We start from the raw sequence: 14,984 nt of genomic DNA, 5'->3' as shown, positions 1-14,984 counted from the left end.
CCGAAGGTAAAATATTTATAGCGTATGGTATTATTATTATGTTGAAAACCATTGTGGTTTACTTCTTTTAGACGATTTTTCAATTTCACGTAAGGAATGATGGTATACAGTGTTGAGCACTCAAATGTTTTGATAAAAACTAATTCAGAAACAAGAATGTGTCCATAGTACACGGATGCCCCACTCCCACTATCATTTTCTATGTTCAGTGGACCGTGAAATTGGGGTCAAAACTTTAATTTGGAATTAAAATAAGAAAGATCATATCATAGGGAACATGTGTACTAAGTTTCAAGTTGATGTAACTTTAACTTCATCAAAAACTACCTTGACCAAAAACTCTAACCTGAACTTTGCACTATCATTTTCTATGTTCAGTGGACCATGAAATTGGGGTCATAACTATAATTTGGCATTAAAATTAGAAAGATCATATCATGGGGAACATGTGTATTAAGTTTCAAGTTGATTGGACTTCAGCTTCATCAAAAACTACCTCGACCAAAAACTTTAACCGGACGGACGAACGGAGGCACAGACGGACGGACGGACGGACGGACGAACGGAGGCACAGAACAGAAAACATAATTCCCCTCTACTATCGTAGGTTGGGCATAAAAATGATCGAAATTTAAACCAATATAGAATGTTTTATAGTTTTTTTAGAATACATATGGTTAACCAAACATACTTTCTGAGCAATTTTGGGAGAAGATTACTGTATTCCGATTATTTTCTCGTATATTGAAAACAGCAAACAATGAATTTCGCCCAAATATATATATTGTACCAGTTGAAAGCTTGGTTATCCTTTTCACGTTGCATTTGCTTTCCTCTGAATTTGTGACGTCAGGAAAAAAACCCACCATACCTGATGAAAAAAAGAAACCCATTTCAAGTATACATCTTTTGCAGATCAGTGAAAACATTTGACTACCTATCGTCTAAAAATGATCAGAGACCGAATTTTGTGCAATGTAATATATGTATTTCTCCACTTTCGAAAGGTAAAATTTCAATATTTCAAAGCTTTGCGAGCATCGCGTTTAAAATGAAAATTTAAATGTCTCAAGTTGAGATATATCGTAACCCACTTGATACAGAGGTAGAATCTATATTTAACAAATCTGCAACGTTTAAAAAGACTTAATATGTGCCAAAACAACATTTAATTTACTGATTTTGAATCCACCTAAGTCTAAATTGTTTTAAATTGACACACGACTGAATAAAAGATATGGTAATACGTCTTCTTGAAAAGATCAGTAAGATCAAAACTTCCTTTCAGTCTCAAACTTATCTACATTAAAAAGATTTGATTTGATTATTATATTGCGTTATTGAATTAAAGTATAACAATCAAATGAAAAGATGGGTATTCCTGATGACCTAGATAAGTATTCAAACTAGTCACCTTTAAACTCGTTAATGAATACAATAAGATCATTTAATATAAATGCTAAGAATGGTACACTAGTTGTTCTGCATATCAATATCTTGTTTGCTTAGCTGTGCAGTAGTCATAAAAAAGAGAGAAGGCAAATACCAAACGATATTCAAAATCATACGTCGAAAAGAAGCCACCAAAGACATGGTAAACACGAAAATTGACGAATGAAAAACAAATGTCTTCAAAACGCAAAATATATAACTAAAGAATAAGCAACACAAACTTCATCAAAGAACATGGAGTGATCTAAGGTACTCGAAAATAGTCATGAGGACGAACGGAACAAATACTCATAGACACACAGAAGTTTTACGGTCGCCTGCACGAATTGGTTGACTGATACAATGTGTCTGTTAGCCTGTTTTCTGACATGGTTTTGCAGTCTCAGATCTTAAGGTAGTAGAATTGTCGTCTAATATGTAACTCTTATTCCCAATTGTGTCATCTTCAATTAGTTTTGATTAATATGACGGTGATCCTTGCATAGCAGTTATTCTGTTACGCCGTTCCTCAATTATATAGTTCTTTTGATCTGCTTATATGCTCAAGTCTAGGAGGATTATTCATCTTTAAGCCTTATAAGAATTTGTAAGAACGTTAAAACATCGTATCATTATTACCTTTCCCTTTCTTACACGTATCTCGAATTGCAAGGTCATTCCAGAACTGGAGAAGTACAAACATCATCTAGGACACGATTCGTGGCTTACCACAGAGTGAGTTAACTCTATAACATCGTATTTGAAGCCTTCAAACTGCATTGCACTTATTTAAACATTTTCTCCGTGAAACACTGGAAATTTAACTGCTCTTGAAAGTAAAACATTTTCTCGGATTGATCAGACTGTACAATCAATTATTTTTGACATTGTTACAACCACTGGGTCGATGCCACTGCTGGTGGAATTTTAATTCCCCGAGGGTATCACCAGCCCAGTAGTAAGTACTTCTGTGCTGATTATCATTGATATGGTCATATTTATAAATTAACTGTTTACAAATCTTTTGATTTTTTGGCTTTAAGGCTTTTCTACACCAGAAATAGATCACCTTAGCTGTATTTGGCAAAACTTTTAGGAATTTTGGTCCTCAATGCTCTTCAACTTCGTACTTTATTCGACTTTTAAAACTTTTTTGGAACCGAGCGTCACTGATGAGTCCTTTGTAGACGAACGCGCCTCTGGTGTAATTACAAAATTTAATCCTGATATCTATGATGAGTTTATTTATTCATACATTATAACATTAATTCAACACATTGTAAAATTGTATTTATTTGTATTTAAGCTTTTTACCATATGTCAGATTTGTTCTTAATTAAAGTATCAGCACCTGATAGTCTTTTCTCCTTGAGTCCAATCGTCGGTTAACCTTAATGGTCAGACCATAACAGCAGGAGACGTTAAAGTTTATGTGGTTCCCTTAAGTTTTGTTCGGTACATTGAACGTGAAGACGTAAAACCAAGCTTTCAATTGGTACAATATATATATTTAGGCGAAATTCATTGTTTGATGTTTTCAATATACGAGAAAAAAATCGGAATACATTTGTCTTCTTAATCAATTTATCAGATTTAAACAACGGTAAACGTCTGTTTTCATTGTGTTTAATTCTTTTAATACCTTTTCATAGAAGATTATATTAAAATGTCTTATCTGATTACATAGAATATTCATAAAGGAAAACACGACTGAGTAGAAAACTATTAAAAGACAAGTTTCAAACATGGGACATGGTATACAACACTTCACCCTACATAAAGCTGTCATGAAAGTAATCGATTTAAAGATGTTAGATTCATAAAAGAAATAATACAAAGAAGTCTTGATAGAATCATGTAGAAAATGTGGGAGGAATTTATATATAAATTAAGACATTGAAAACCTAATTCGAATCAACGATTTACGGTGACTGTAATGAATTGAAATATAAACTGTTACAGTATATTTTAAAAGTGTGAGTAAAACCAAATCAAAATGTCTTAGATTCAATATGGGCAAACCATACACCTTAAGACTGTATTTGGATCAGTAATAAATGTAAGTATGTGTTACCGATTTGTATTTTTCATGAATAAAACGCTTGTTTGCACCTGTGACATAGGAATTGGTTACCGCACATAAGTTCTTGTCTTTTTAACTGTAGTATATGATGTTTTTATGTCAGTTTTTCTGTGTTGTATTTTGTGATATTGATTTCTGTATGCTGTATTTTTGTACAGTCATTTCAGTATCTGAAACATAAGATATGCATGTGCGATTGCTTATTGTGTATACTGTTAATATACAAATATCGCCACCAGTTACAAAGACAACGAAGACCTAAGACGTGCAGCAGTGTTACCCATTGCTCCACCAGAGCTTGTTGAAGATGTATTGTTTATAGCACTAGAAGATGTCGAAGAGATTGCCATCGACACAACCGCTTTTGCCGATTATGTCACAGAGTACTGGGTAGAAAGAAACAACCGTCAACATTGGAACATTTCAGCAACGAAGGACCACGCACCAACAACCACTAAGAGGGATGGCACAGCAATTTCAAGAAGCACGCCAACCATGCATGCGCACCCAAAGATCTGCATCCTGATTGCAATCCTTAAGAAGACACAAGCTAACACAGAAGCCAATTGGATCCAAGTAGGTCAACTATCAACACTGAAGGAACGCTTTTTTTCGAGGTGATCTTGTCGTCCAGGACTACGCTGACCAAGAAACCTTCATCCTTCCTTCGCCCATTAATGCATTTCCCTGTGCAAATGTATGCTTGATTACATTATTTGTTGTATTTAAAGATATATTTTTGTGTGTGATTTATTTCATTGTGTAAACTGGTTGAATGGTTGTCTATTGATGCTTGTACTGTTTATCAATGATTCTGTTTTAGCTCATCTGGCCCGAGGGGCCAATTAATCTTTTCTCATCACTTGGCGTCCGTGGTTGTCGTCGTCGTCATCGTCTTTCGTCGTCCGTCGTCGTTAACTTTTACAAAAATCTTCTCCTCTGAAACTACTGGACCATTTTTTTTAAAACAAAACTTGGCTACATTCATCATTCAGGCATCTAGTTACATGGCTAAATATAGAACATTTTCAGACGAATCAGACAATTTGAGATGTAATATCTATCTTTGCAAGACAAAATTAATCTATATATAAATATTAAAAATAGTTTTATAAATTCGAGATGATATATTTTAAGGCATATTTGACTCTACAGTATTAACAAACAGAAATGTGGGATACACCTAATAAGTCTTAGACATCATTCCATGAAAAAAAATCAGAAACAATTTGGTGAAATCAACACAAAGAACATAAGCTATTTTATTCTTGTCCGCTATTACAGCAAACACATATTTCCTGTGTTCACATGTTTATGGGTGTGCTTTTATACCCCACTAACTTCTTTAAATGCAAAAAAAAAAAAAAAAAAAGGCGTCCGGATATTGATTCCGTCATAAGACCAACTTATAAGTCATACAAGACTTCCGGTTTTAAACTTGCACATATATTCAATTCATGGAAACATCTATACTATTAAACGAGAAGACCTCATTTTGTGTGTAGCTTCTCTTCCTTCCACAATAAATTAATCATCATGCCTCTTTGTTCTATAGATACCATGCATAGTCGCATTTGGAAACATCTATAGGTTACAAGATGGTACTCAGAATAGAATCCTATACGGCTACTGATTGGATGATACAGGATTGGAATTACATTTAATCGAAAGCTTATCTAATTAGGTTTAAAAGTTGTCGAAAATCATATTCACATTTTACGAAGTATAGAAAATATCTTCCATTTCTGCACGTCGGAGCCATAAAAAATATGCCTTTTTCATTAAGCGAAAAAAAATGGACGATCTTTTTCAACTGCATTTTAAGTCAATTTGAGCCGCATGACACTATATATTTTTTGGTTGTAATGCAAGACTGGCATTTCTAGTAACAGGAACTGCTACCCGTTTTTCCCTAGTGTGTGTAGACTAAGTCTTCGAGAAAAAAATACGGAACACCAGTGGTACCCTATGGAAAATGCATTACGAATAATTGCGCTCTTGTAACCTATACTATTAAACGAGAAGACCTCATTTTGTGTGTCGCTTCTCTTCCTTCCACAATAAATTAATCATCATGCCTCTGTGTTCCATAGGTACCATGCATAGTCGCATTTGTCATCTATTCATATGACTATTCAATTTGGTATATTTTGGGAGAAAAATGAAAAAAAGGCGTCCGGATATTGATTCCGTCATCAGACCAACTTATAAGTCATACAAGACTTCCGGTTTTAAACTTGCACATATATTCAATTCATGGAAACATCTATACTATTAAACGAGAAGACCTCATTTTGTGTGTAGCTTCTCTTCCTTCCACAATAAATTAATCATGGAAACAAAAAACATTGATACAAAATAAATGTTTTTTGACAAAATACAGCCGAAGAAAAAGACTGACAAGGAGAATTTTAGTTTTGACTGTTTTTTTTTTTAATAAACATATAGTGTTGATGTGTGTATCAATTGTCGGTGATGTTTATAAATAAAACAGATTTTCTTTTCTCAGAACGATTTTTTTTTACTAACAAACTTTTCTCTCTGAAACATGATTTTTTTTAAAATTTCAATGCTCAGTAGATCTTCCTTTATGACTTCGATTCGGAAAGGTTGCGCACATGCGCATAAACACCGATCTTTTATCTCGAGTCAATCCGAGTCGGACAAATCGAAGTAGGCCGACTACTCGGGGACAGGACAATAATGTTCGCGTTAATAGAGAAATATGATATAACAGTGATCGCCTTGGAGAAGAAACTTAAAATTGATAGTCATTAGCAAATACACTTTAGTATAATACAGAAACGCCTAAATAATGGAATATAATAGAAAAATAAAAAAAGGACTTTTGAAAAAAGGGAGAGGGCTCAAAAAATTCTCCAAGTACCTACGAATTTTGATACCTTTTCTGAAAATCTCCTGACATAAAATCTTTTAAAAAATTCTCCCTACAACAGTTTAAATACTTTAAAACCAAGCTCTAAATGATAATATAATATAGAAGTGATCGCGTTGGAGAAGAAAGTTGGAATTGATAGTTAATAACAACTACTCTTTATTCATAGTATATGTATGTTCATAGTATACAGAAACGTGAAAATAAGGGAATTAAACAGAAAAAAAAAAACAGACTTTGGAAAAAAGGGAAAGGGCTTTATAAAATTGTCCAGTACCTCAGTATGAATTCTGATAGATACCTTTTCTGAAATCCTCCAGGCATAACATATTTTTTCTAGTTCTTGTCTCTATTTAAGGAAATCACGATGAAAAGAGATCAATTGGTTCCAGTAGGAATGCAACAAATATAACAAATATGTGTTTATAGAAAGAAATAAAAAACCCAAAATCATACGCCTTGTTGAGGTCAGTTTCCCAGGTTTATGAAGAGCCTGTGTCACTCACCTTTAGCTGTGTACATATTTGATAAAGGACACTCTCCAACATAATATACGAGAATAGAATTAATGACAAAAATCTAAAAAAAAAAATCTTCAATGGCTGATCATTTTTTCGGTTTTGATTCTTTCTATCTTATTTAGTTCATACTCAAAACGCAAAAGGGGGTAAACATCCTCATTTATGGACTCGTACATGTATAAAGAGTGTCAATCTACTAGCTATTTCATCAATATTAGTATTATTAATAGAATTTGCTTTGCTGATCATTTTTGTGATTTAAGTGAGAACATATAGATATAGAAAGATGTGGTATGATTGCCAATGAGACAACTCTCCATTCAAGTCACAATTTTGTTGAAAACCCTCAGTTTCATGACTTTTTGATCTCATTTAATTACAGTCGATCCTCGTTGTGTCGAACTCGGTTGTGTCGAAAACTCGGATGTGTCGAAGTAATTTCTCGGTCCCGACATAATTTCTATTTGATCAATGCATTTTAACCTCTAATGAGTTGAACTCGGATGATTCGAATTCTCGGTTAAGTCGAGGTAATTCTTAAGTCCAGTCGATGTAAAATTGATGTAAATTGACCCCGATGTCTCGAAGTTCAAAATTAAAAAAAAAAAAAATCGAAAGAAATAAAAACTTTAAAAATAAAATTCTTAACGGATGTTTTTCTTGTTTAACCTATTCATTTCCAAAAGTGAGTAAAGCTGTTCTGTTCTGTTTTTGTAGTATTCCTCCACTATTTTGGAGAACCGTTGTTTATACAACGTAATAAGTCCACTACTGTTCTTCAATTTTGGACTGAAACACCACCTAATCGTCTGGGGAGCTACTTATTATTAAAATAAGATATAGATCCTAGAATTAAAATTATTATTATTTTAATTCCTCTAATGAGATCATTAATCCTCCGTCACTCTCACGGTTATCATATGTATACTCTCACTATACAATTAAACATAAATGTTCCTGTCACCCCGTGACACTAAATTGCATTCTGCTTTCACTATATATGTTGCAGTTAAATAATCAATGCTCCTGTCACCCTGTGACACTATATTGCACCACTGCTATGACCACAGTTATTGTAATGACTTAATCCTATCACTTCTCGCAATGTGTAATGCAAAGCACAGGCCTCTGCTCACGGCCTCAAATTCTTCTTGTCGAGATGGAGGAATTACTTGATATCCTGTACAGTCAACAACTTACCTGACTGTTCAAAAATTGCATCAGTGAGTTTCACATCTTTTACTACCTCAGTGGTTTTTTCATGTAGTGTTTTCAAAAATGGACTTCTTATACTGTCAAGAGCAACACATTGAATTAGAAAATGTTTCCTATCCTCAGCACCATTTTGACATAATAAACAGGTTGAGTCTACTTCATACTTATTAAATTTTTGTTTATGGATTTGAAGTAAATAAGTGTCTAACATAAGTCTGCATTTGATACCTGCCCTCTGGATTGAGAAATATTCAAATTTTGCACTTTTCCACACAAGATGTGGATTATCAAAGGTTAATTGTTCAAAATTTATATATTGTAGAGATGATTTTTCACGGGTATCCGAATGTATTTTGTTAGTCCAATATGTTTTTACAGCCTTATATACTAAGTTTTTCCATGAGAATTTTCCTGGTGGTTCTTGTAGAAGTACTGACGAACAGGGAAGATTGTATTTCTCCAATAACTGTTGCACATAAGTGAACCAGCTTTTTGAGTTTCTGTCCTTGATAGCTAACTGTCTCTGTGCTAGTTTAAACTCCACTGTATTTGGATTTCTTATAATATTTCCGAATAAAGTTAATGTTCTTTTATCAATTTCTGCTTCTATTGGCATCTGGCCAGACAAAAGATAAGTTGCTGAGTCAGCTGTTCTTTCTGGTAGATGCTGAATACGTTTTAATAGTTGTTTGAAGTAAGATGACAGAGCTTTTATATCACTAATCATTAATCTAACTACTTCAAGTCCATGTATAAGTCTTGGAATTATAAATATACGGATGATATGGATGGATACAGTGGGGTTTAAACCGTTCAGACCGTGGAGGCCAGCTCCCATTAGCGCATATGTTGCCTTTCTAGCAGCACTGATCCTTGCGTTGCTAACATTCTTTGTGCCAAACTTTGATGAATTATCTCTTTCTATACCCAGATGCACAGCAGATTGTGATGTTGGAATCTCTTCTGAGTTCATGGTGAATTTCCTAGGTTGTTTGTCATTAAATTGAACCACAGATGATTTTGTTTTACTTATACAATAATGTTCTTTGTTTGCATAATCCCCTTGTATGTCAAGCATTGCTTGCAGATCCTCCGGGTTGTTTGACACCAGACACACATCATTTGCTACTGTTGGTGTGCCACAATAATTTGGTCCAACATAACTTCCTAGATTCTGAGTCTCTATATGGTCCAACATTGGGTTAATAAAAAGTTTATATGCTGCAGGGGAGGTAACACCACCTTGACGTACCCCTTGATGCTCAGAGAATACCTTTGATAGTTCACCTTCCCATTTAATTTGAGATGTTAAATCTTTATACCATTCTTTGAACATCAGCCATGAGTCACTTTCAATACCACTTTGATGTAGCTTTCGTAGTAATGAGCTGTGCCAAACTAGGTCGAAAGCCTTCTGGGCGTCAAGAAAGGCAACATATAATGGCCTGTGCATGTCCTGCGCCTCCGCAATTAGTTCATTAAGTATCAGAGCTGCGTTTAGTCCAGATATACCCTTAGTGAAACCCCGTTGTAGTGGGCTCTGTGCATTTTTGAGTGTTTCATCTTTCTTTTCTAAATATAATTTTTCTAGTATTTTGTTTAGAATACTGGTTACAGTTATTTTCCTGTAAGAGTTGGGGTCATCTAGTGGTTTCCCTTTTCGCTTAAAAACTGGCGTTGCTATACCTAGTTTGAGTAGATCTGGAATTGAGCATACATGAAATATCATATTGATTAGTTTTGTTACTGCTGATATTACTATTTGGCCTCCGTTCTTTAAATGTTCACTTGTCAAGTTTGCACAATCGGCTGCTTTACCGCTCTTTAAAGTGTTAATCACCTTTTCAACCTGCTCTTCAGTTACAGAAATTTTTTCACTATTTTCGAGATTTGAAATATATGTATCTTCAAACAAGAGACAGTCTAACTCTACTTGGTTGTTATATAGAGCATCTTCGTAGTTAGAGCTTGAAGGTGTTGCTAGTTCCTAAAAGTACTCAGCCCACCCTTTCCTTATTGAGTCAGGGTTGTCATAGATACCATTCTTAAATTTCAGTTGTGTTGTTTTTTCCATACCAGTTCTTCGTTGATCATTTACTAACTTAAAGAATAGTTTTTGGTCACCTTCCCTAGCTGTCATTATATTTTCAAACTTTTGTTTTCTGGCTACCGCTTCTAGTTGCCTCTGAGTTGACCTAAGTTTGCGTTTTCCATTCTTCATGTTTCTAAAATGAATGTTCTCCTGGTCTCTTGGACGACCAGCCATCTTCCACTTCCAAAAATGGTGTTTATTTTCACAACATGCCTTTTTGATTTCATCAGGCCAGTATCTCTTTCGAGGGCGAGATTTTTGCTTATTTGGTTTTGCACATTCCTTAGCTGAAGTGTCTATAATGTTACATAGCATTTCTGTGAAGATATTTACATTGCTAATATTAATATCAAGATTGTCGATGTCAATTAATTGGAGTTTTTCATATAACATTGATTGATACTTTGTTCGATTTACTTTTTCCCAGTTAATCTTTTTAGAATTAATATGGTTGTTTTCTTCGATCTGTTTTGCCGTAATACTAACTTTGACAAGAGCCATGACAGGATCGTGTTGTGAAGTGTTCATATAGTCTCTTTCCAGGTTCACAAACTGATTAATGATATGGTGGTTACTTTGTAATATATAGTCAATTCTTGACGAGCATTTCCCACTATGGTGAAAATAAGTGTCACATTCATTACTTTCTGGTATATGAAGTTCAAATTCATGGATAAAATCTAAAAACAACTTGTCTCTCCGACTCAAATTTTCCTTCATTATTGAGGCATTTACATCACCAGCTATTATTATATCACAGGTAGGCTTGAATTTATATATTATTTCCCCTATTTCCTCTAAAACAGCTTTGAACTCATCATCTGCATTTTTCGAACCGCTACACGGCATATATACACCAATAATTATGAGAGGTTTAGTCCTACAGTTTAGTTTAACTACTGTGACTCGACTGCTACCATCTTGTTGTTCCTCTATAGCATGAGCAATATTGTTCTTATAGCAAATAGCTGTACCCCCTTTCCCTCTAGGACGTTGCGATGGAGGCAGAGGATCTGCATCATCAACACACTTAACGAAACAGCTGTAACCTGGCAGAAAATCCTGTATTTCAAATTTTTCAAAATTGTAGAGCCAATGTTCCTGAAGTATTATGATGTCCCCCATATTTGACAGTTTATCTAAATACGGTTTACTGCTGGGGAAGCATTCAATGTTGTATGATATAATGCTGAGCGTACAATCGGCATTTGTGTCGCATATGATCTCATTTGCAGGGTCGGTTGGTGCATTATTGGCATCGATATGGGAACTCTCTGAGTGGTTGTTGGTGGTATCCAAGGTGGTTTCATTTGAGTCATTCCTGTCACTAAAAAATGATGATTATTGTTTGGGTATGCCATGGTTGACTGATTTGAGCACTGCGGTATGTTAGTGGCTTGGGCGTAAGTTGCCGAGCTGAATGTACTTTGCGTTGGATGAATTTCTGATGATTGCATGATTGGAGTTTGAGTTAACGATGCATTCAAGTTACAGTTTTGATCTATTACTGTATCGGATAGACAGTTAGTGACTTGACAACTCGGAGAAGCAGTGTGTGAAGCGGGTTCTTTTGACTTCTTTATGTTGTGAGATTTAGCCTTCTTATTGTTAGGTTTCTTTGTATGTGCCTGGTTCATTGAACTCAATGTTTCTAGTTTCTCCATACGAATACTGACTTTTAAGTTTTCATGCTCAAGTTGTCTTATACGCTGTTCATGGAGCAGTAATTTAATGTCATTTGAGCTATCTATATGTTGAGATGTTTGTTGATCCGAGGTTATTTTTGGATTGTTATCCTGCATCAAAAGAATCTTTGTTTTGAGTTTTCTATTAGAGTCTTCCATTTCTTTTAATTTTAATTCTAAACTAGCAATGTACGATTTTGTGGTAGATAGCTGACTTTTATATTGTGCTAGTTCAGTTTCCACTTTTCTTAATTTTGTAGCATGTTCTCGAGTTTCTTTCGTTTTCTTATCAATATCTCTTTTACAATGTTCATGACCCAAATGTGGAAGTAGAGAAGGACAAGTTTGTGTCTCTTGATGGTACTGTGTTAAAAATGTTAGCTGTCCTAAGTTATCTAGAGTGTTCCTTCTAGGCTGAGGTGTTTGTTTTTCCAAGTAAGAACATATACCTGTGTGTGAAGTATTCATAGGCTGGTCTATATGTTTTTGTGATACATGTATAGTGCCCCTTTTTTCTACATTTTGACGATTTTCGGAAGTCAATGCTGTGTTCTGGCTTACTTTTTCACTGATTTGATTACCAATTTGGCAGCCTTGCTTTTCAGAATGATTTGTGGTTTGGATATCTTGAAACATATTGGAAGTGTTATGCTTTCCTGGACTTACATACAAGGTTTTCAATTTCGTGACTTCATCATCATCAGAGATGATATTATCTCCACCTCTACCTGGTTCAAGGTCCACAAAATCTTGTAATTGTGCGCAGCTATTGCATGTAAAGAGTTCAGTCGAGCTAGTTTCAAATTGTATAATTTCAGAGTCTGTTAATTTTAGGCAGACATAGTGATACCAATTTAGACAGCTTGCACATTCAACAGCTCTTTCGTCACAATACGTAAAGCAGATCGGGCATATAGCACTTGTTTGTTATTGTTTTGTGATATACATTTGTCTAGGTGTACAACTTGTTTATCTACTTTGCCACTTTTGCTCTCATTAGAATCATTCCGATTTTCCTTTAAGTTCATGAATTGTTCACAGGCCGACCTAATTTTGTCATTCAGAGATTTAAGTTCTTTATTCTTACTCATAATTTTGGTAATTTCAGGTGCTAAATCAGTCACAAATAGTTCAGTTTGTTGCCCATTTATCATAACACATGAGGTAGTGTGATAACAGTTTATTCTGTATGCTTGTTTTCTGTGGGATCGAATTGAGATTGACTCTTCAACGATGAGACCTTGTCGGTCTTGTTTGGTGGTTGTTGTTGTGTTCAGTTTTGCAACAATGAGGCTGCCATTCAGAGCAGATTTAAATTGTTCATAAGCCCCTGCAGTAAATGTTAGAATAATGTTGTTAAACTTAACCTCCGTTTCTACATCTAATGCTCTATTTGATGCATCGATTTTGCGTGATGCAGCTTTTAAAAGGTTGGTTGTGTATGGCACAGGTTTTTGTATTGTTCCTGATTGTTTGGATGGCACACTTTGATCATTTGTTGATAAGCTGTTTCTCTTTCGTGTTGTATACCTTGTGCTAATTGTTCGTTCACAACTTAATTCATTACAACCACTATTTCTTGCTTTTATTTCCTTTGTCATGTTCAATATGAGTGACTGAGGATTATGTGATCTCCAGAGGTCAATAGCGGTTAAAACATCTATTAAAATTATGCGGATATTTTATATAGTCAATAAAAACACAAATGATAAATAAAAATGTTTATATATACAGGTTACTGGGCCACTCAGTATTTTATGAAGACTTGGACAATGATGCTCTTGGAATAATGTTTAAAAATGCATTAAAAGTTCCATAAAAGTTCTTCCGAACGTGAGCTCAAAATGGGTGTGGATTATCTAGTGTGTGAGCTAAGTTAAAAGTCTCTTTTGCACAGCCAGGGTCACGAAAATGTTAATTTTCAATTTATTTTCAAGATGGCGTCTCTTGTTTGTGGCCTTTGTCAGGTGATAAATTGGTGAATAAAAGTTAATAAAATAGTCAATATGGATGTAAAACGATAAAATGGTGCTTCAGTACTACAGTATCTACAGGTGATATGTTGTGGTGAATTAAAACACTTAAAACGTTGTAAAATCTGTGAGCTAAAAGTGTACGTCCGCCATCTTCCACTACCCAGAAGTCATCTCCAAATTCCATAAGTGATTAAAGCTGTGTAAACATACTTGTTTGTAAAACAGTTAAAATGACATGTTTATGATGACCGCTAATCAACACCTTGTTGATCGTCCAAGCGGAACTTGAATGTGCTGAACCTATGTCCTGGGCGCACTACGTTTGCGCGCATTTGGGGATTAAAATGTTTTACGTTTGCGCGCAGCTTTTGATTACATTTGGGCGCATTCATTTTACAGGTAATCTCAGGTAAAAATATAAATAAAAATATATTAAATTATAAGTGTCTATATTTTTTGATATTTTCATAACAGATATTATTATTAAACCCCGCCACAAACCTGCCACATTATTTATGTATGTGCCTGTCCCAAGTCAGAAGCCTGTAATTCAGTGGTTGTCGTTTGTGTGACATATTTGTTTTTCGTTCATTCTTTTATATAAATAAGGCTGTTAGTTTTCTCGTTTGCTTTGTTTTACATTATCATATCGGGGCCTATGCGGTATGGGCTTTGCTCATTGTTGAAGCCGTACGGTGACCTATAGTTGTTAATGTCTGTGTCATTTTGGTCTCTTGTGGACAGTTGTCTCATTGGCAATCATACCACATCTTCTTTTTTATATGACTATCAATTATTAGTTTTGAAAATACTTTGTTAATTCAAATTAGATATTGTTCATATTGAATTCTAAAACCAATTTTAAACCCTGTTGTAGCTTAAGGTCAAGCTATAATAAATGGGCTATGTCACAGATTTCTTAAAATTTTGCATACACCTTTGACTTATTGAATTGTATCCGAAAATCAAAAAATATGCGGTTTTTATCTTCTTTTTTCCGTGCCTTAGGAGACTTAGACTAACGGAATGGATACTGATACTGTTAACGATTAAACAAATAAATGAATAAATAATTATTATTAACC

The 14,984-nt window shown here is 34.5% G+C and overlaps 1 protein-coding gene across 1 annotated transcript; it reads right to left on the bottom strand.

Annotated features, from left to right (window-relative positions):
* Window positions 1-4,646: 4,646 nt before the first annotated feature.
* Window positions 4,647-9,482, bottom strand: LOC143073784 (uncharacterized). The gene is made up of 2 exons (XM_076249541.1): window positions 8,966-9,482; window positions 4,647-4,663 (listed from the first exon to the last, which is right to left on the bottom strand). Exons 1-2 carry the CDS (start codon window positions 9,480-9,482, stop codon window positions 4,647-4,649), a joined length of 534 nt encoding a protein of 177 aa, XP_076105656.1.
* Window positions 9,483-14,984: the final 5,502 nt, after the last annotated feature.

The sequence above is a fragment of the Mytilus galloprovincialis genome, chromosome 4 (assembly GCF_965363235.1).
Source record: "Mytilus galloprovincialis chromosome 4, xbMytGall1.hap1.1, whole genome shotgun sequence".
NCBI lineage: Eukaryota > Metazoa > Mollusca > Bivalvia > Mytilida > Mytilidae > Mytilus > Mytilus galloprovincialis.
This window is presented reverse-complemented; position numbering and strand designations above follow the sequence as displayed.

Coding starts and splice junctions, on each gene's coding strand:
- LOC143073784 (XM_076249541.1), bottom strand. CDS start 9,482: ATGTTCAAAGAATGGTATAAAGATTTAACATCTCAAATTAAATGGGAA.